The sequence below is a fragment of the Rhodamnia argentea genome, chromosome 2 (assembly GCF_020921035.1).
Source record: "Rhodamnia argentea isolate NSW1041297 chromosome 2, ASM2092103v1, whole genome shotgun sequence".
Classification (NCBI taxonomy): Eukaryota; Viridiplantae; Streptophyta; class Magnoliopsida; order Myrtales; family Myrtaceae; genus Rhodamnia; species Rhodamnia argentea.
Genome location: NC_063151.1, coordinates 32,762,057 through 32,783,972, shown reverse-complemented (window position 1 = coordinate 32,783,972; position 21,916 = coordinate 32,762,057). Strand labels below are relative to the sequence as shown.

The 21,916-nt window shown below is 39.1% G+C and overlaps 1 protein-coding gene across 2 annotated transcripts; it reads left to right on the top strand.

The window, feature by feature from the left end:
- Nucleotides 1-372: 372 nt before the first annotated feature.
- Nucleotides 373-19,411, top strand: LOC115736063 (uncharacterized aarF domain-containing protein kinase At1g71810, chloroplastic). Of its 2 annotated transcripts, XM_030667568.2 has the most exons (21): nucleotides 378-918; nucleotides 1,696-1,740; nucleotides 2,453-2,491; nucleotides 3,397-3,567; nucleotides 3,804-3,956; nucleotides 4,382-4,417; nucleotides 5,213-5,256; nucleotides 6,077-6,167; nucleotides 6,854-6,895; nucleotides 7,001-7,109; nucleotides 13,496-13,610; nucleotides 13,737-13,786; nucleotides 13,854-13,932; nucleotides 14,583-14,633; nucleotides 14,777-14,918; nucleotides 15,019-15,063; nucleotides 15,323-15,427; nucleotides 15,520-15,561; nucleotides 17,504-17,686; nucleotides 18,029-18,148; nucleotides 19,100-19,411. In XM_030667568.2, the coding sequence occupies exons 1-21, from the start codon at nucleotides 541-543 to the stop codon at nucleotides 19,202-19,204; spliced, it is 2,145 nt and encodes a 714-aa protein (XP_030523428.2). In that variant the 5' UTR covers nucleotides 378-540; the 3' UTR covers nucleotides 19,205-19,411. The 2 variants fall into 2 exon arrangements, with proteins under 2 accessions (XP_048130558.1, XP_030523428.2); XM_048274601.1 differs by lacking the exons at nucleotides 18,029-18,148; nucleotides 19,100-19,411 and having other exon boundaries at nucleotides 373-918; nucleotides 17,494-17,678.
- The last annotated feature ends 2,505 nt before the right edge of the window (nucleotides 19,412-21,916 follow it).

Here is a 21,916-nt window from a genome sequence, read left to right as displayed (position 1 = left end):
AAGGGTTGCTCTCCCCCAACGTTGGCCGAGCAAGGGCCTAGGTTGGGGAAATGGAGAAGGAAAAGAAAAAAAAAGAATAAAAAATAGAAAAAGAATTCAAAAAATCAAATGATGAAAATGCCATACGGTCACGTTCTTCTTTGAAATAATGAGTACATTTCAAATTTTTATTCGGAATAAGATTTATTTTGAGTTTTTATTTGAAAAAATGAGAGGTAAAGCATTTATTTGAAATTTTCCTATTTTTGTTTGTACCCTTTTCCCGTCGCTACATAAGGAAAAAAAAAAAAAGACAAAAAGGAAAAAGAAGGAGGAAAATCTGATTTGCAACTCAAAATGGATAACACAGAATGAAAGGACCACGCGAGAGCCGTTAACTTGCACGATCCCTCCTCCTCCTCCTCCTCCTTCTCACACTCACTCTCTGCTTCCCTTGTTCAACCATTCACGTCCTTCCATGGTGGAGACGCTATAAGCCCCAATCCAAACGCCATCTCCGAATCCGGGAGGCTCGAAGCAGGGACCGACACCGAAAATCGAATGGCGCTCCACCTCCCTCCTCCGCCTCTCCGCCTCGTCCTCCCCGCCATTTCCGACCGCGCCCGCAGGCTCAACCCCTACGTTTCAGCTCGGCCCCTACGCACGAGGCGCTCCGATCGCCGCACCGTGCCGGCGGCGGCGGCCTCCTCCCGCGACGCCGTCGACGCCTTCACGGAGAAATCGGGGTACCTGTTCGAGCTGAGCGCGACCGAGGCTGACTCGTTGGCGGACTACGATGTCGCCAAGATTGCCTCCATCTACAGGCGTAAGCCTTTGGTTCTGCTCCGGCGGCTTCTCCAGACGGCGACGACCTTCGGCAGGTGGTTCGCGTCGCGTTACCTGGACGGCCTCATGGAGCGATCCGATCAGATGTTTGAGGTTCGCCTATTGAGCTTCGATTTTGCCTTCCCGAAGATTTGCTGCTAGTAGCTGAAAATAGATCATACGAACTCCATTAGAATTGTCATTCATCTCTAACTTTAGCTTTTCGTTTGATTATTCAACATGTATTTAATAGTGGATTGGAGGAAGACAGTTGTTCTCGTGTCTTTATCTTTCATCACCTCCTATCATTGATAGGAGATATAAAGTTGAATTCTTCAACTTTAATGTTTGGGATTGCTAACTAGAACCGTTCCAATTTCACTACTCTTTCGTGAAATATTGAACAATAATTCAATTAGTTTTCATTTTGCTTCTACTTGATTTTATTTTATGAATTTACCTTTGGTGTTTTCCTTTCCCATTCGGTCATCTTTTTCTTCTTGATAATTTATGTTCCAGAAGAATTCTTATTTGTCCTTAAATGCTTTTCTACTTGGTTGAATATTGGTCTCTTCCAGTAGGAAAATTTTGTGAGTCGTTTCATCAAAAGGTACAAGGTTGCTCTCGGTTTTAATTGAAACTGGCTGCTACTATCTTCAGTCACGATTTAATCTATTGATCACTTATCACATGTTTTTTCCCTCTTTTTCTTCACGATAACCATTGTTTTCTCTGTTGGTTTTGTTTATCTGTAACTGTCCTTTCCCCATGTTGAGAAGTGTTACATCATATTTTCAGAAATGGCAATTAATCTTCTGTCGAACTTTGCAATAATGAGTACAGACGTGGGCTTTTGGTGAATGACTCTGTTTTACTTCCATTTGCTTGCAGGTTAGAGCAGAAGAACTTCGGAACATACTGGTCGAATTAGGTCCGGTACGTTATACAAATAAATCTTGGGCTTTTTCAGAGTTTTCTCCTAGAATTTTCTCTCTTTCAAACCCTATTAGAATCTTTAATTCCCATAAAATGTCACTCCGGTAATGTTATAATTTTAAGCTTTATTGCGTGGATTTCCTCCTAAAGCACATTGTCTTCCAGCATCAGTCAGCTGTTATTAAAGCACCTTAACAGGTATTGTTTCCATCAGGTGAAAGCCCATTGATTAAATTGGTTTCAAAAGAAAGCTTATCATATTGATTGATCCTAGATTTGAACTCCTAAACTGATAGCCATCACCTATGGGGCTAACTGGGCACTCGTACTAACAGATTATGTTTTCTTTGACCTAGACAGAAGTGGCTCCTTCAGAGCCCATCTTGGAGCAGAACAAAGATATCGGATGGTTATCACGGTAGAAGTGGTGACTTCTTATAAAAGGGCTTAGGGCTTTTAGCTTTTCCTCCTCTGGACTGTGCAGTTCAACCAATATAGCTTTAGTAAAATCGGCTGAGGTCAATTGAAACGTGTCTTTGATGTCTCATGATCATGTTGGATGCCTTTTCTTGAGACGTAGGTGAATTGTGTGAAATGAGATAATATCCAACAATACATGTGATGACATCTGCAATATATGTTGCATACCTACTCTCATAGGTTTAGTCTAGGTATCTGATACCAATATCTTTTTCTTGTCCTATTGACTCAGGCATATGTAAAAGTTGCTCAGGCTATATCTTCTCGGCCAGTAAGTAAAGCAATCCTATTTCATTCTTTTCTTCATTTACTCTTTTATCCGGGCAAATATATTTTCATTTGAAGATAAAGTGCTTTTAGAGGAGGGCATGCCTTCCGATTTTAATGAAGCGAATGCTGGAATGTAATGATAAAGGTTCTTCTTTTTCTCTACCGTAACTTTTGTGGGAATTGGTATATCGTTCTGACAACATGGTACTAATGAAAAGAAGTATACACTGAATCCCATACTTTACTTCCGACCAAAAACAAAAAAAATCACATACTTCACTTTGATGGGCAGTTACTGGCTCCTAAAGTTTGGCGGAGTGTGATACTTTATTATGATGAGATGTTACTGATTTTACAGCAGTTCTGAGACCTCTTAAGTCTAATTTCCTTAAAATGCTTGTCCAGATTTGGACATCTAATTTTGATTTATATTGAACATATTTCTTCATGTCTGTTATGCCAAAACAAAATCTTGCAGCTTTTCGTTAACTTCTTTCTCAAATCTTGGTTGGGGAAAAAAAACGAAAAGAAAAAGGTCGTTTATTCAAAACCCCCATTTTGAACGCACTCCACACCTTGGAACGCACCCTTATTATAGAGAGAGGCGCTTTCACATCTTCAATATTACATTAACCGCCTCATCTTTCTGAACTTCTATATATTTAGTCAGTCAAGGGAAATTATAAGCTTAAGTTGGTGATGGTCAAAAGCAAAATATGTCGAGAAAAGTGCAGCATATCTTCTCTATATGATTCTTGCTTAAGCTTGCGACACATGCATGTCCCACGAGAAATTAAACGTCAATGATAATCACCTTTGGTTGAGGCTCTTCTATTTCACAGCCACCTCTATTATTCATTACTATATATTATCTTAAGTGCTCATCTCTTGGTGTCCTCTTTGCAGGATCTGATTCCTCCTTCATACCTGGATGAATTATCTCTGTTGCAGGACAGAATAGCTCCATTTTCTACTAGTGTTGCTTTCAACACGATAGAACAAGAACTTAAGGTTCCTATTGATGAGCTATTTTCGGAGATTTCACCAGAGCCTATAGCGGCAGCTTCCCTTGGGCAGGTTTGAACTTGTACTTGCCTATATCTGGTGTCATTTAGGATGCATATGTTAAACCACCGATTTTTTCCCTTATTGTGTATCCTCTATATATCTGGGACTACCTTATTACACTGTGGCTAATTACTAGTACTGTTAGGAATATGTAGTTTCTTTAATCAAAACACGAGCAAGGTTACTTATGAGGATAAAATATCCTCATGTTCATACTCATCTCTCGCTCTCTCTCTGCTTTATAGGTTTATCAAGCGAGGCTTCGACGCAGTGGAAAGGATGTCGCTGTGAAGGTACAGCGGCCCGGCGTACAAGCTGCTATTGCCTTGGACATTTTGATCTTACGATATCTAGCTGGACTGATTAGGAAAGCTCGCCGGTTCAATACTGATCTTCCAGTAAGGAGCTACCTCTAACTTGGATGCATTCCTTTTTGCTTGAATGCTTTTATTTCCTTCCAGGTATTTCTATGTCAGACATAAGATTGGACGGCCTGTGTATGGCAACCACTTGTCCCGGAAAACTTGTTTCCTTATATTGTATACAAGCACATATCGAACACTTATCTGCACATATTACTATGACCTTATGGCCTAGGTAAGATTCAAACTTTCGACAGGTGCTTTAGTACCATGTCATGCAAGTATTTGTCCTACCTAAAAATTAAGCTGTTTGGAAGTGGTCCAGTACTGTAAAGCATATTTCTTAACATCTTGAATTGAATAAGAGAATTTTTCGGGTAGCAGTACCTACTTATCCCATAACTACTCATTTTATCATCCAACAAAGATACTTGTGGTCAGTAACTATGCATTACCTGCAGGCAGTTGTTGATGAGTGGGCATCAAGTCTTTTTCGGGTATGCTTCGTTCTATTTGTTGGTATTAGCTGTTTAAGGTCGCACACGACAAGATACATAATAATGTGCTTTCTTGCATCAAAATGTTGAAGATGAAAATCGTTGAATTGGTAAAGCTTATGGTGTGAAATGATTTCTTGAATTCTTTTAAAACGATTTATCACACTCTGCTGTGTCTTCTTTTTTTATGGTTTTTCCCTCTAGTTCCGGCACTATATTTGCCTGTCACAACCATCATAGTTGAACTTTCTGAGGTTGTATTGTAGTCTATTTGATGTTTAGGTTCTATAGGAGTAACAGGCTCAGATTTCAAGAGAAGAAGGGAAAGTTAGAGAAACAAAACAGAGATGAACCAGTTGAAGTAGGACCAGTCACGAATCTGGTTCTTACCAGTCTGGTTGTGACACTATTGTCAAAAATACAAGAATAGCTTAAATCTATCTTTATGCCTTAATAACTTCACCTGTAATATACCAAATGAAAAAAAAAAAGAAACCGACTTGTGCAAATTTGTCCCGTTGGAAACAGAATGGTAGAGACAGCATCCTTGAAAATAGTTCCTCTTGTTGTTGAACCAAAGTAGGAGTTAGATGCTCATTCTCAGCCCCACCAACTTCCTTGAGGTGATAATATTTAATAGTTCCCTGTGGCCATTTGAATGGTGGTTTTTGTAACTTCAATGTGTCTGGTAGTTGATTAAGTCTACATATCAGTGTTAATTTCCCAACTTCTTTCGGTTCTACAAGAGAAATTCTTAGAGCTTCTTATTGAATACAGGTAATCCATTAAATGCAGGAGATGGACTACCAGAAAGAAGCAAATAATGGAATCAAATTCAGGTAAGTGATTTGCGCAATGATTTGGACCTAAATGTCTGAAGGCCTGAGTTATAGGGTTTGTGACGTATGTTTTGTGACTTAGACTCCTGTTTGAGCAACACTTATTGCTATCCAAAAAAGCTGTTTTTGCAATTTGCTTTGTCGAACTGAAGAGTTACCTTCTTGGTATAGGGAGTACATTGCCTGGCAGATTCATGTTTTAAGATGCAAACAGACTTTTGAATAGTATATCCAACAAGTCCAAAACTTGTATGTTGATGTCTTGGAATTTTACGTGTACCTGAGCATGGGGTATTCTTAATTGACTTTTGTACCAGCAAAAGGGAGTTTGATGAAGAGCCTAAGTTGGTTACTAGTTGCGAAGAGGCCTGGCCTGCCACATTGAAATTGTATTTCCCCGCCATTTTATATGTGTCCTACTGACTAGGATTAGTCTTGTCTAAATTTTCTCAAGATCTTCTCTGTGGGATTATATATCTTCTAGTGGAAAGTATCTTATGATTTACCATTGTGGCACCAAATGAATGTCACAATACCTTTCTCCTGCTCCTCCTCATCGTTCTTTTTCTTTTGTTTAAATATCCCCCACTATAGCACCTCCACAAGTCATTTTATCAGATACTAGCATACCATGTAAAATGTGAGTGATGAAGCGATTTAACTGATATACTTTTTACTTTGATATGGTGGTCCAATTATGCTGCTGAGTAAAATTGAAAATTCTTTCAGCAGACTTGGTTTGGTGTGGTTCTCTTGAATATATTGCTATTGACTCTTATTAGTGTGGCACCTAATGATTTTCCGTTGTAATTTCTGGCAGGAAGCTTTATGGAGGTTTGCGAGATGTTTTAGTTCCAGAGATGTACGTGGAGTACACAACTCGGAGGGTCTTGACGATGGAGTGGATAGAGGTAGAATTTATTCGTCGTGCTTTCTTCTTATTGGAATATGACTGCTATGTTAGAAGTTCACTCTGTTTTATCCTTGGTTATGATGAGTTTTACTTTATCTCCATTTTATTGATGAGATAAGGACGTATTCAAGTTTTTGAATTAGGTACATACCTAGGACTAATGTTTACTTCTTCTGTGGTAATGACGACTCGTTGCACCCTTAACACTTTGGGTTTGAATCATTGGTAAGTAATGTATGTCACTTCCACATGTGCATGCCACCAATCATGTTAACTATTGCTAATTTGCTCATACATTATGAAGGGATGTATTCAATTACATAATTTGAATGGAACCTGGATATTCCAGAAAAATCATCTCTCAGGTCATTGTTTTTAGGGTTCGTCTCTTGAAAAGGTCAAATCTTGGATGATTCCAATCTCATGAAGAGTGAAGAAGCTGGAGGAGGAGACAAACATTGTTACACGTGGATCTCCCCCCAAACAGCAAAAATTGTGTCATAGGTGTATAAGAGTAGAACTTTCACATGTATTTTTCAATAGATCACCAAAAATGGTAAATTGACAATCACTGGAATTGCTTGTGCTTTGCAGAAGTCCTTAATAAGATCTTTCCATTTGAACATGGCGGGTTTTCTTCTTTAGTTTGCTTATGCTTTTACTGGCATTGTTTGCCTGTTGCAGGGACAAAAGTTGTCTGAAATTAAGGATCTCTACTTGGTTGAGGTCACTTCTTTAACTACAATAATGTTGTTATTGTTTGGCAATGAGTGATTTCACTACTTGAGGTCTTGGCTCAGTATTAATGGGACATTTTCATGTTTTTAACAGGTTGGAGTTTACTGCTCATTCAATCAACTTTTGGAATGTGGCTTCTACCATGCTGATCCACACCCCGGCAATCCGCTTCGGACATATGACGGGAAACTTGCTTATTTAGGTATATGCCTTAAATAATGTATAATGCCAATCAATACTCGTTTTGCATGTTGTTGAGACACCAAAATCTGAATTGAATGCTTGGTTAGGTCGATGTGACCCCAAGCTATCTATTTATTAGACCTATCAAACGGTCGGGTCGAGTTGGGCTTGGGTCCGGTCTTAAATGGTCCAACCCAAATTGACCCGTTAACCCGTTTATGACCCATTTATGCGTAGTGCAAATCTCTTAACCCATACCTGACCCGACCCATATTATTAAACACTTCTATATTTAATTTTTTTAATTTCTATAAATTTAGTGAATTTAGTGAATCTTTTTAATTTTTTTAATTTTTAATTTTTATAAAATGTTTTCTCTTTTCTTTTTTTCTCCCCCCTCCTTCGTTTGCAACCTCCCTCCTCCGTCCGCAACTCCAGCTGCACCTCCCTCCTCCGTCCGCCGGTTGCGGGACTTCGGTGACGGCGGGAAGCCCGGCAACCGGCCGTGTCTCGGCGAGCCTCAAGCTCACCCGAGGCTTGCCGGATCTCGGCTGGCGAGCTCGAGGCCAGATCTTGGCCAGCCTCAATCTCGCCTAGGCTCTCCCGGATTGGCCAAGCCTCGAGCTCTTCGGCATTCGACCGATCTCGAGCTCAAGACTTCCTTGATGAGAGAGAGAGAGAGAGACGAACAGACCCTTCCTTGATGAGTTTCTGGACTTCCTTGACGACTAATTGGAAACAATCTTCGTAGCCGGAGTTGGCAGCGGTGAAGGCAGTGGGGTGGCAGTGAACGAGATCTATGTTGAACGAAGAGTAAGAAGAATCGAAGAAGAAGAAGAAGAAGAAGATGCTGTGTGTGGGAATTGGGAACGGCATGAAACGTGGGAGCAAGGCTTTTAATTGTAAATGGGTTAAGACTTAAATGGGTTGTAAATGAGTTTATAACGGAACCCATTTAAGATCCATTTATTTTGGCTCGTCCATCTACAACCCATTTATGGTTGGCCTGCACATTTTAAGTGATCCATTTATTACCCATGTCAGTAAATTTGGGTTAATAAATGAGTTCTAGACCCATTTTGACAGGTCTACTATTTATAATAAAGCCAAGAGGCCGAAATTACGACATCAACCTTATTGCGCCGTACATAAGCAATAAAGAAAATTGACAAATATGCCCCCATCGGCCATATACTCTCAACACTCCCCCTCAAGTTGAAGCATAGATACCACACATTCCCAACTTAACTAAAACATGATGAAATGATTTACCCCCTAATCTTGTAGTGAATACATCAACAAGTTGATCACCGAACCGAACAAAGGACATGCAAAAATTAAACCATTCTCCAACCCTAACTTCGCCTAAATAAAGTGCTTGTCAATCTCCATACGTTTTGTGCGGTCATGTTGTAGTGGATTGTGAGCAATACTAATAGCCGCCATATTATCACAATATAGCATCATAGGAACAGGAACATATACACCAAGATCTTCAAGTAATCCTTGAAGCCACAACAGCTCACAAAATCCCCGTGCCATTACATGAAAATTTGTTTCAGCACTAGACCGAGCAACCACATTCTGCTTTTTGCTGCGCAAGTCACAAGATTTCCTCCTAATAAAGTACGATACCCAAAAATAGACTTCCGCCAAGAGATTCAGCTCAATTAGCATCTATATGGGCTTTAACTTTCAAGCCCTCATGAGGAGACAAAAAAATCCCTTTCCCAAGAGCGGACTCAAGTACCGAGGGATACGAAGAACAACATCCATATGAGTTGAGTCAAAATCATGCATAAACCGACTCACCAGGCTCACAACAAAAACAATATCGGGTCGGGTGTGGGACAAATTAATCAACTTGCCCACTAACCGGCGATAACAACCCTTATCCATTGGTCCACCCTTTTCTCGAAAACGAATATTGGTCTCAATAGGTGTACTGGAGGGATGACATCTCAATAACCCAACTTCAGTCAAAGACCAATGACATACTTCCTTTGGGATAGAAAGATAGCTTTTGAGGATTTGGCAATTTCAATCCCAAGAAAATGCCGAAGCTTTCCAAGATCCTTTATCTTGAACTCTTGTCCATGAAACTTCTTCTACCGGTTGATCTCATCGTATCATTCCTTGACAACAATATCATCTGCATGGACAATGAGAATAGTGACTTTAGCACATGATCTCTTCACAAACAAAGTATGATTGTCATTAGTCTATTTATACCCAACGGAGACCATAACTTTTTGAAACCTACCAAAACAGGCTCGAGGTGACTATTTTAAACCATAAAGTGCACATTTTAGCTTGCGCAATTTACTTTTGAGTATTGTCACCAGAAAAACTTGAAGGAATCTCCATATATGCCTCCTTTTCTAACTTTCCATAGAGAAAGGGATTCTTTACTCAACAAGTAAAGTGTAGAGTATACTGATACCCTAAGTTCGAAACAAGTAGATTGGTTTGTTCACCATTAAAGGGTGGAAGTTTCAACATTAACACACGAAAGTGGCACTCGAACAATATTCAACTTGACAACAGGAGCAAAGGTTTTTTGATAGTCAATTCCCTAAATCCGGGTAAATCTCTTTGCCACCAACCGTGCTTTATGGCTGTCCACAATACCATCCATCTTCCGGTTGACTATAAACACCCACTTACATCCCGTCGATTGTTTCCCAAAAGGCAACAAGATCCCACATGACATTATCTTCAAAACATGCATCTCCTCCACCTTTGCTGCCTTCCACTTCTCATCTATAAAAGCTTTCTACCATTTCTGTGGTATAGAGACAGAAGATGGAGAAGACACAAAAGTGCTATAAGAGCTAGACAAAGGTCATATGAAACGTGGGATATAGGATATTGAGTACAAGTTCTAGTACCCTTTCGAAGTGCAATAAGAAGATTAGAAGGAGAAACCTCACTAGGAGCAATAGAATCCAAATCTGGAGAGGATGACCGAACAGACAATGTATCAGTGGTCTTAACCTACGTGTTGGTAGTGTGATCCCTACAAAGATACGTCTTCAATATCTCGCTACTATCAATCCGCCTTTGAAAGATACCAATAGTTTGCCTAATAGGTGTGGTCTTCCCCTGAAGTGGTTGCTTTGTTTTCTCTACTTGAGGTACTGTACTATCCTCTTCTTGTGTTGCGTTGTTCTCCTCTTGGGAAGGAGGAGAACCACTAGAGACTATCGAAGGAGGGTAAGTAATATCCTTAGAAAACTCCAAAATGGCAATATCTCTACGCTAGGACAATCCCCCCGAAGAGGTGGCGCAGAGTAATAGTAATTAGACTCGTGCGAAATCACATCTATAGATACAATGGTGCGCCTACAAAAGGAGGATGATAACACTTATAACCTTTTTGAGTAATTGAATACCCAAGAAAAATGTAGCATAGACCACGGGGTTTCAACTTTCTATCAAAGGTGATGTTATGAGCGTAACAAACCCAACCAAAAAATTCTAGGGAAAGAATAAAAGTCAACAATCTTGTAAAACATCAATCGGTATATGTGAATCAAGAATTCTAGTTGGCATTTAAGTGATTAAATAGGCAGCGGTTGAGATAGCATCACTCCAATACTTGAACGGGACATGACAGGCACACATAAGAGACCTAGCAACCTCTGACAAATGTCGGTTCTTTCTTTCAGCAACACCATTTTTTGTTGGGGTATCAACACAACTAGTATGATGAATAATACCATAATTAGAGAGATACCGTTGAAACCGATCCTCAGTGTACTCAATGCCATTGTTCTTGCGAAGAATTTTCATAATGGCGTTGAACTGAGTCCGTATTATTTTGTGAAAGATTTGAAAACAGTGAAAAACGTCACTCTTACCCCAAAGTGTACGAGATAACAATCGGTAAAAGTGAAACTATCGATGACCGGAAATAGAAGTACACTTGGAAGGACCCCACACATCAATGTGAATCACATGGAAATGGAAATGACTACTATTATTTGAATGAATATGTTGAATGAGTTTGCTTAGCCAAAACATAGGCTTCACATAAAAACTCATCTTTATTACAAGCTGAAATGAGACTAGGAAAGACTTTTTCTAAAGTTCTTAAAAGGGATGGCCTAATCTGCAATGCCACCGATGGGAATCAGTCGATGTCGAATTAAGTTGATGAGGCATGTAAGACGAAGTAGAAGTAGAAACCCCAATACCCTCAAGCAGATGAAGACAACCTTCTAGTCTACCATATCCAATATCCTTTTTCGTTACCGGATCCTGGAAAACACAATAAGAAGGAAAGAAAGGTTACTTTACAATTTAAGTGTCGAATCGGACTACTAATAAAAGGGAGATTAGTAAAGAAGGATGAAATGGTAAAACAGAAGACAAGGGAAGAGTGGAGAAACAATTGATAGACCCTTTTCCAACAATGAAAGGAAGGTTTCCATTAGCTACGCGAACTTTGTCTACGCCAAAAGTAACTTCCAATAGGCAGTCTTAGTAAGATATGGCTTGTGACAATGTTTACTCTTCACAACGTCCTTAGAGTTATCATTAAATCGAGAGGACGATTTAGATTTGGCAGAAGTGCTAGTAGTGGTCCATAGAGCAGATCGATCAACGGTAGAGGAATGGAACATTGTTGTCCTACAACCATCTTCAGAGTGAACTAAGGCATAGGACTATCCTAGAGTAGGGAATAGAGACCATCTAAGGACTTTAACACATATTTGATCATATTCAACATTCAATCCTCGCCAAGAAATCGTAAACTCGATGTTGTCCAATGTACTTCTTGTAGGCATCAATGTCCTTATCATTGATTGGGTAATAATTGACATAAAGACATAGCTCTTGTCACGAACTCCTAAGCTCAAGATAATATTGAGATATAGTCATCTCCTTCCGTGTGGTGTCATGAACCTTTCGAAGTTGATATACCCGTGCATTATTCCCGGGTTGACCATAAGTATCTCTTGTAGTCGACCAAATCTGCGACGCAAGATTGAGAAGCAAATATCCTTTTGCAATATGTGGCTAGGATATTACCAAAGAGTCATTCGAGATCCATTTGTCCCGAGTAGTACCCGATGTAGCCAGCTTCACAGAAGTGCCATTCATATGTCTTGTAAGCCCACAGTCTGCAATGGTCAAGAATGCATATTGATCATATCAAATAATTTGTGCCGTTAAGTTTTACAAAGATCATAGCAAAAGTAATATAATGCATACGGCCACAATTGAATCCTCAGACATTGTGTCTCAGAAATCGACTTGAAAAGTGTGAAAGGAGCAATTGAACCACCAAAAATTTCCAAGAAAGGCCAATAATTGGATCAAAGTCTTTTGGTAGTGGGTTGAAGTTGTCTCCAAAAATCAGCCAAATCAGATCGAGGGAAGACAAAAACCGATTTTTGCTGGGTTTTGAAAACCTGAAAAAAAATCGATAATTCCGATTCATCCCAAAGAATCTGAAATAAAAGGAATATGGTGGTCCACGAACCGTAGTACTTTGGTCTTCTCACACTAAAGAATTGTAGGTCGGCGGCAAGGCAGAAACAATCTCAAACAAGATCCAAAAAATTGCAAAAGATGTTGAACCACCTATCACCGATCGCAAAGAAACTTTATCTCATAGAGGTGAGGTTTAGGGCAGACAGTAAATTCAAAGAATCACCTCAATAGTGCTTTACACTGCTAAAGAGATCAAAAGAGAAGGCGAGAAGGAACTGCAGTGGTAGAGGGTGAAGGCGAGAAGCGAGAGAGAAAAGAAGGTTGCGCAGAGAAGAGATTAGGGCTAGTGTTTGAGTTTAGTCCTTATTTTGATACCATATTGAGAGACAAAAATCTGAACTAAATGCTTGATTAGGTCGTGACTCCAAACTATCTATTAGTAAAGCCAAAAGGTTAAAATTACAATATCACCCTTATTGCCTCCATACAAAATATAATTAAAAAATATGGACAAATATGCCCCCAATCAGCTAAATATTACCCAGGCTATATATGGGGTATATAAATAAATGTTGGTGGATTAAGCTTATTCTCAAACACAAAATGGTGGAATAGGATGTATAAGATAATGAGTAGTTACCAAATTATTCAGAAGAGTCGTCCTTGTGAAAATGCCGGGGCAAATTTTTCATGAGTAACCTTTATGGCTTTGTTTGCATTGGCATCATCATGCATAACTTCCATTGCGTTGTTTGTTTGTTTCTACCATGTATGCCTCCGATTGATCTATTTCTCACACACGTTATTAGAGTCGGAGGAGATTCATGACATGATCATTATGTTTGTCACTGAATTATGCAATAATCTCTGCCAAATGTTAAGAATGTAGGTTAATCTCGAAACATATATGTGCACTGGAAGTTTTCAATTGACTGAGTGGAATTTGATATTTTTTCCAACCAGATTTCGGTATGATGGGTGAATTTGAACAGGAATTACGTGATGGATTTATTGAAGCCTGTCTCCATCTTGTAAATCGTGATTTTGTAGCACTAAGCAAGGACTTTGTTACTCTTGGGTACGATTAGCATTACCACTTCCCTACTAAAACAAGAATAACTACTGCTTTCCTCTTCAATTGCTCATATAGTAGTTTGTTTGACCTTCTTAAATTTCTGGGGATGTACAATTACAATATTTGCAGGCTTCTTCCACCTACTGCAGACAAGGAAGCTGTCACAAATGCTTTAACAGGTGAGACGTCATGGTTTTCCACTTGGAGAGATCCATTTTATTCAATCTCACATTCGCTTCTGTCTAGGTGTTTTCCAAAATGCTGTTGCTAGGGGAATCCGCAACATAAGTTTCGGTGACCTCTTGGGAAACCTAGGAACCACCATGTAAGCTCCTTCCCACCACCTTGAGTTAGAACTGATATTTTCATCTCGCATACACATTCTGGTTGACTGGTGTAGTATTATATCAGAGATTTGGGGGCAATAAATTCAGTTGTGGAGGAATCTTAGAAAAAAAGATAGGGTGTGGAATTTAGATTATGCCAAGACCTATTCATAAATGATTATCATGAAGGCTGGCTCATATCTGGAATCAATTCAGGAGTATTTTGGAAAAAAATGTGAGAGAAACAAGGATTGCATTAACCGTTTGACATCATATGCGATGCTTAACAATCATATACAGAGGAGTTGAGGGAGGTCAATTATTCAAGGTACTTCACACTTTAGAAGCTGAGACCAGAACCTTTTCTTGAATGATTCTTCCATTCATAACTAGCTACTTATCCTCGTCATCTAAATGTTACAGTGTCTGTGCACATTTCATATGTTTAACAAATTAGATGCTGGAACAGTCGGAAAATCTGGTGCTGTAGAATTGCCTTGAAGATCATCGTAGCTGTATCTTTTGCTTTTACATCTAGGCCAACAAGAATTAAGCAGCAGTTAGAATTATAGGATACTTTTTACCTCATGCATGTAAAATTTTGATACTTAGTTGTAATGAAGGAGACTGATGTCCTCCAATTTATCAGGTACAAGTTCAAGTTCCAAATACCTTCATACTTTTCTCTTGTTATCAGAAGGTAATTATGCAATGACGGTGGAAACTTTTGTCTGGTTTCCTGCATGGTTGGACTTTTGTGGGACTTGAAGATGCTTCTTTTGACTACTTGTGTTGTTGAGATTGAAAACTGTGTGTATTCTCTGCATAATTTATTTCTTCCAGCCTTGCTGTATTGGAGGGAATTGCAATTGGCCTTAACCCAGATTATAAAGTTTTGGGCAGCACTTACCCATGGATTGCCAGAAAAGTTTTGTCTGACAGCTCACCCAAGCTGAAGTCCTCTCTGCAGGCTCTTCTTTATGAGGTAAATATGTAAGTCTTGTCCTGGAAAATTAGATATGAGAAGGTGCTAGCATGTATGGTGGTGAGAGGACAATCCTAATGCCAACAACCCATTCTTGCAGAATGGTTTTTTTCGAGTTGATCGCCTGGAATCTCTTCTAACTGAGGTAAGCACTTTTCCATCTCCTTCCTCAGCTCCCTTTCTGTTTTGTAAGAGGTTTTTTGCCCATATTCTGAGTCTTGTGCATTACCTTCCTTTTCCACTTGTAGAGGAGTCACATCTTGCAACCGTATGATAATTCAGGAGGCAGTCAGTCATAATTTAGGGACTACTGTTGAAATTGCAGTAATTGGTGTTTTTATTTCTTAAACTGGTTCTTTTCTCAATCTTTAATAGTTCATATCTTGTATTTTCTTGTTTCACAGTCTCTTCGTGCCAGAACAGATAAGGCCTTAATGAAAAGGCAGGTAGAAGGAAATGATTCTAGAATGGTTATCAAGCAAATTCTCTCTTTCACATTAACTGAAAAGGTATAATCCAGCGTTTTCCATCACATAATCTGTGTCTTTGGCCTGAAGAGCATTTATTCTCCTCTAACTGGTTTATTTGATCAATTTGGCAGGGTAGTTTTGTTAGAGAAATAATACTTGAAGAATTCTCTAAGGTTAGTTTCTAGTCACCTGGTTCCGTTTTTCCTGTAATGTTGAAAAGATGAGCAAGAAGATGTTTCAGTTCAACTTAATGTACTGACCTTAACTGTTCATGGAACCATTGTGAGTCTGTGACACTCAAGTCCTTACCCAAAATTCCTAGTTTCTGCATCTAAATCAAAATTGTAATATCTTTTCTTGGAGCAGACAAGTGGAAGACAGTGCTCGAACTTTTTAGGGTATGAAACTTACAAGATTTAGGTGATCCTGGGTCCCATTGTTGGCACGAGGCTTGGAGACTCAATGCCTAGAGTATGACATCTATTGAAGTTTGGGATCAGCTTTCTATAAACAGAATTGCTTTAGTGGCATGACGATTTTTTGTCCTACAGAAGGCTGCTGGGGAGAGGGGCCGGGCTCAGTTTTGACACATTTTTTTTTATCTTTTCAGTTTCTTTTTCTTTTTTTTTTATCTGTCTCTTTTCAGATTCTTAAAACCCACCTTCAAGAGCTTTCTTTATTCCTTTCTTTAGACACAGGTTCTCTCCATTGAACTTTTTTGTGGGTGTAGCCAAACTGTTAAACCATGTTAAATAATTCTGTTTTTTGTGGTACTCACATTTTCTATATCTCTCATGCTTAAATCATTTCTTTTAACTTTTTTTCATCCTCATTCATCAGGATTGAAGCTTAAACCCTCCACATAAATTCTCAGCTTATCAAGTTCACTGAATGTGGCCAATGCTGTTGCTCTGTCTCTTCATTCTAATTAAAAAACAAGCTGTTCCCTATCAAGTACATCAGTTGGTGTAATTCTATATAGATCATTGAAAAATTTGTCTCCGTCAAATTGATCAATATTTATTACTGTGAATATGTAACTTTTACGAATCTACCACACACTTTCGGCTTGTATCAGGTAAGGACATATATTGTAAGGAGATCAGAAAGTTTGTAAGGGCTTGTCTCTTACATTGTGTACATACATTATATTGCATTCATGTATACCTCATAAACAAACACGTTCAATATGTACAATGATTTGCTTGTAAGATATAAAAGAAGGGAGATTTGAATGAGAAGGGCTTATTACCTTTTAACTGGCCCTGCAAAAGATATAGCTACGCTTCTCTCATAACTTTATCTCCTGTTCTTCAAGAGATTGTCCTGTTATGAGAAGCATAAAAGGCTTAGACTGCTAAGTGCCCTCGTTTTTTTCAAATAAGAACTTGGAGTGGACCTTATTTTACATAAGGGCCTGAAGTGCTCAAATTTTTTCAGAGAAGGGCCTGGCCGAAGGGCATATTCGTCCTTTACTTTTTTAAAAAAAATTTCTTGTTCTATTTTTATGTTTGCCATTTTTTTCTTTTTTATTTTTCTTTTGTCTCCCCTCCCCTCCAAAGGCCATCGCCGACCTTGCCTAGGCGGCATCAGCCTCACCCGGGCCAGCGTCGGCCGAGGGCCCTCTCACTTGGGCGGCAAGGGCGACCCTAGACAGATGCCGGCGAGGGCCACCCTCGCCCTCGCCTGGGCTGGTGAGGCCGCCCTCACCTGATGCCAGCTCGGGCGAGGCGGCTCTCACGTGAGGTCGGCACTAGTGGGGAAGGGAGGGGAGAAAAAAGAAAAAGAGAAAAGAAAAGGCAAAAAGAAAAACAGAAAAGGAAAAAAAATTCAAAAAAGTAGAGGGCAAAAATGCCTTTCGACTAGGCCTTTCTTTGAAATAATTTGAGCACTTCAGGCCCTTTTTTGGAATTCCCCCCTTAGTTTATATCCAGAAATGGCAGGCTGAATTGCAGTTGCCTTTCAGCAGAATGCCTCTCTTGGAACTGAGAAATGGATGTGCCTTATTCAACTAATGATGATGATGATGATGATGGTGATTAGATAGATTTACTTGATGGCATGTAATAGTGAATCAAATGTGACACTGCCTAATGTACTGCTGGTTGAATTCAGGGCGTGGATGCACTTGGTCTAGCTACGGTTGATTCTTTAACATCTGCAGCAGTATCATACATACCATTTGGGACATCATTTTCCTTCTCTGCTTTGACTGATGAAGACATAACAAATTTGAAAACATTACGCCGTCTTTTGCTGTTGTTGTCGGGGTTTCCAAGTAATGAAAGGTTGAGTCAGGTAAATGCTTACACGTTCTATACTGGGATTGACAGTGAAATTTGATGATTTTTAGTGTGCAGAGAAGTGTCCCTTATCTCATTGGTCAGCAACTAAATATTGACAAGCATTACTCCTTTATCTCTTTGTCAGCAACTAAATATTGACGGGCAGTTCATGTGTCCCTCATAATATCTACATGTTGGAAGTTAAACGGTTCAGGACACTCTTTATGTGCGTAAAATTTGACATGAACGTCATCTGATCCTTGTATTTGAATTCCTACCAGTATTTTCTGTTTCTCTTTTTATTGCTAGTCAAACAAAATACGACCTTTCTTCTCAATGGGTTTTCATCTTGTAGGGGCATAACGGAGAATCCAGAACCGAGGTTGAAAAGAGATACATGGGGGAAGCATCATTAGCACTGGACCAGATTTCTTCTTTGCAAGAAATTCTCCCCCTCCTTTCTGTTATTTCTGAGGTGAGAAATGGGCATTTGGAGCAGATATATGCTCATGTAACTACATGTGCTCTTCATTGAAAGCATGTGGTCCCCTATTTGAAATTGCCTGTTATTAGTTCGCAATCACCCATTCAGATTTGGGTTAAGGAAACCTTAATTTGGGCTTCTACCTTGATACTCCTGGAAAATCAAACAAGCACTTCTCTTCCCCTTTGGGACTAGGAGAGTCGTTCGCTTTTTCACGACAAGCATTGCATTAATTGCCTAATAGCTAATCATATCCGTACAGGCATCAGGAATAAGATATAGAAAAACCATTTGTTTAGGAAAAGCATGCTGTATGAAAGTACGGGTTACTTTTCGTGCAGAATAGTGGTGGATTTTGGAGAAATAGAGAACTTTTCAAACGTCCATTTATTTTACATCTTATTTTTGTTATATTTTACAGTCAGCAACAGTTGATGATTTGCTCATAAAAGTCACATCAAATTTCTGCTATTATTACCAATCTGATCTTGCACCATCATCCAAGTAATCGAGGCTATAGATTCTCCTTTTTCATTCTATTTGGATAGTTAAGCTACATAGTCTTCGTATTGGTTGTTGATGGATAGTATATGGTCCATGTGCTGTTACAAACAGTCATGGGTTTCTGTGCCTACTTCATTTTCAATGTAAGAATACTTAGGCCGTCTTGTGGGGATGCATTTGTTCATGCGTCACGTAATGCAGACATTTCAGAGAACGCATATTTTTCTCTCTGCAAATCTCATCTTTATCAAATGGTGCATGGTAAACAGCTTTTAATTATTTTGGCAGTGAACAAGTGAAGGGCAAAATGCCTCTGTTCCTGCTTACTGTTTGATTGAATTTCTTGATTAAAAAAAAAATTGAACTTACGATGCATCTTTATGCACATACGGAGTGTCAATGTGCTTACCCGCTGCTACATGTGAAAAATGTTGACAGCTCCCTCCAGAAGCGCAGCAGCAATTAGTGAGTCTACCGAGGAATTTGGCAGGGAGATTATTGTCCCGGGGTATTGCGAGGACCATCCGCAGGATCTTTCTATGATACAAGCAAATAATTTTTGGCCAGAGGTAGCCACTGTTCAATTGCCATCTCCATTGGTTCTGTTCCCCGGTGTTTCAATAGACCAAAATAGTAATACTTCCGATTAGAATGGCGGATCAATAAGTTGAGAATGATCAGAATAATTGGAACACCAGAACATCCCCTCCTTTGCAATATCACAGTTAAATCTTTTCATTGTATGGTTAATCTCTCTCTCTCTCTCTCTCTCTCTGACTTATCGTATCTGTCTGTTGTCAATTTCATCATAAAATTTCTTCTTGTGTGCGGAAGTTGATGCATGCAGTCTATTTGACTTTTGATCGCCAAACACATCATGCACTAATTCTTTTTTTAGGTGAAATAGGTACTTCCCTTTCAATTTATGTTAATGATGATGGACAGCCTATAGCATGCGCTGTACAGATTAAGCTCGCATGGTGAAGTGATCGAATCTTATTTGCGTCAATCATGGAGGAGTTGGAAGGACTTCAGTGGGTCGAACATTGATCAAATTCATAGTCTGTTGGCTCCCCGATATCTCCCGCAAAAGATATTTAACATTCGTGCATTGACTGTTTCTTAATTCACGTACAAGAAAGCCTTTGGCAAATGTGACTAGCTCATTCAAAAGCAAGGATGAAGAGGACCGCATAAATTTAGTAAAGCAAAACTAGACTACAAATATGCTGACTAGATTCGTTTTCCACATTAAAATGGGACCGAATTGTCTTTCGCGGATGGCCTAACAGTTGAGAAGTCATGAAAACTATTCAAAAAGTTCTAAACCTATTATACTTTGGTCAATTCAGTCATAAAACTTTTAATTTTACTAATTGAGTTTTAAATATTTTCATATTTGTTTAATTGAATTTATTTGGCCTATTTTAGCTTAGATTGCTAATATGAATGCTAGCCATCATACACGGCACGGACGTGGGCAATGGGCAATTTTTACGAATTATTAAAATTTTCTAAATTTTTTATTATTTTTTTCTTTTTTTTGGCATGGCCAGTCCTCATCTGTGACTGGCGAGAATTGGCTGGCGGCCCTTGTTGAACCATATCGAAAAGAAAAGAAAAGAAAATTAAAAAAATGTATAAAATATAAAATATAAAATAATTATAAAATTATTACCCAAGTCGGCGCCTGTCATTCTATGTGGCACTACTAGTGTTCACGTCTGCAATTTCTAATTAAAATTGACTAGATAGACTCAATTGATAAAATTGAAAGATTTAAGACTAAATTGATCAAACCGCAAAGTTTTTCCCTTCGAAAATCATAGTTTGATTTAATAGAAATAGTTATTCCTCCCTTCTAAGCTATATCCCTAACATAATCGAATACAAAAAGACCACATTCACTCTCCATAATAGAAAAACAATGTTTTGTGAGTAAAATAGAAGACACAAACTGTACATTCGCACGAATTTGATTATTTGGACCCAAAAATTTAGTTCTAGCACCGGAGAAATGCTAGGGGCGCGCATGGTAACACTTCTGCGTCAGAAATTAATTTATGGCCGTAAATTGATTTTTCTACTTCTCCTCGAAAGCGAAAGTCAATTTTTTTTCTTTTAACCCAAAAGTTATTTCTAATAAGAGAAATTTGTTTGGTTACTTGTTGAAATTTTCTACTTCGAAATATTATTAACAGAAAATATTTTACAAAAAATTATTATTGACGATCGAAAAATTTCTACTTCATTTTTGAACTTTTTTAATTTTTTTAAAACAATTTTTATTATTAAAATATTATTTAATTTTTAAAAATAAAAATGTATTATTTATTTTTTACTCGCGCGGCCGAAGACGACGACTCGACAACGGCGGCCGGCACGGTGGTCGATGGTCGGTGGTAGGGGGTGGTGGTGGAGGCGGTCAAAGCGAGCAAAGATTAGCAATTGGCAACGATCACGGCCGGCGAAGGTTGGCAATGGGCGATTGGCGGCGGCCGGCGAAGGTCAACGGTATTCGTCGGCAGCGGCTATCGATGTCGCGAGCTGCGATGGGCGGCGGCCGGCGAAGGTCGGCAATGGTTGGCTACCGTGGGCGGTCGATGGGTGGCGACCGACGGAGGTCTACAGTGGGGGGCGCAGACAATGGTCGGCGGTTGGCAGTAGTCGTGAGCGACAACCGGTGGAGGTCGGCGATAGGTGGCAGAGATTGGCGGAGGTGGGTATGATCAAAAATATGGTGAGGGAGTAATAAAAAGATGGTGAGGCGAGCAGTCCTTTTTGAGTTTGAGAAGCTATTTTTTTTAACTTCTCAAATTGGAGGAAAAACAACTTCATAAGTGAAAATTCACTTCATAAGTGGAAATTTCTTTCAGTAGTAAAAAACTTTACCAAACGAATTTTTGTTCCATAAGTTGCATTACCAAACGGATTCCTGTTCCGAAAGTATTTCTAGAGTAGAAATCCACTTCCAGAAGTATTATCATGCGCACCCTAGGCTTCTACTAAATTGGAAAATGCATTTTGTTAAAGAGTACCCCAAAACTCTTGTTGCCCATACAAACAAGATATTGACAATCCACGTAATTTGCACAATCACTACTTTGAAAATCACCTATTTCCTTGTAAATTTGTTTGAAGTGCCGCGGACACACTAGACAACAACACGCTTTAGAAACTCCCTAAATCCTGTGCCCAAAAGACAATTCCTTAAACTGCTGCAACCAGGTTCGCAGTTTTTGATAGAAATATATT

Excerpts from the sequence above, each read along its gene's own strand:
- LOC115736063 (XM_030667568.2), top strand. The coding sequence starts at position 541 with ATGGCGCTCCACCTCCCTCCTCCGCCTCTCCGCCTCGTCCTCCCCGCC. Across the intron at positions 13,611-13,736 it reads AAGGACTTTGTTACTCTTGG|GCTTCTTCCACCTACTGCAG; the intron begins GTACGATTAGCA and ends CAATATTTGCAG. Across the intron at positions 14,919-15,018 it reads TGCAGGCTCTTCTTTATGAG|AATGGTTTTTTTCGAGTTGA; the intron begins GTAAATATGTAA and ends CCATTCTTGCAG.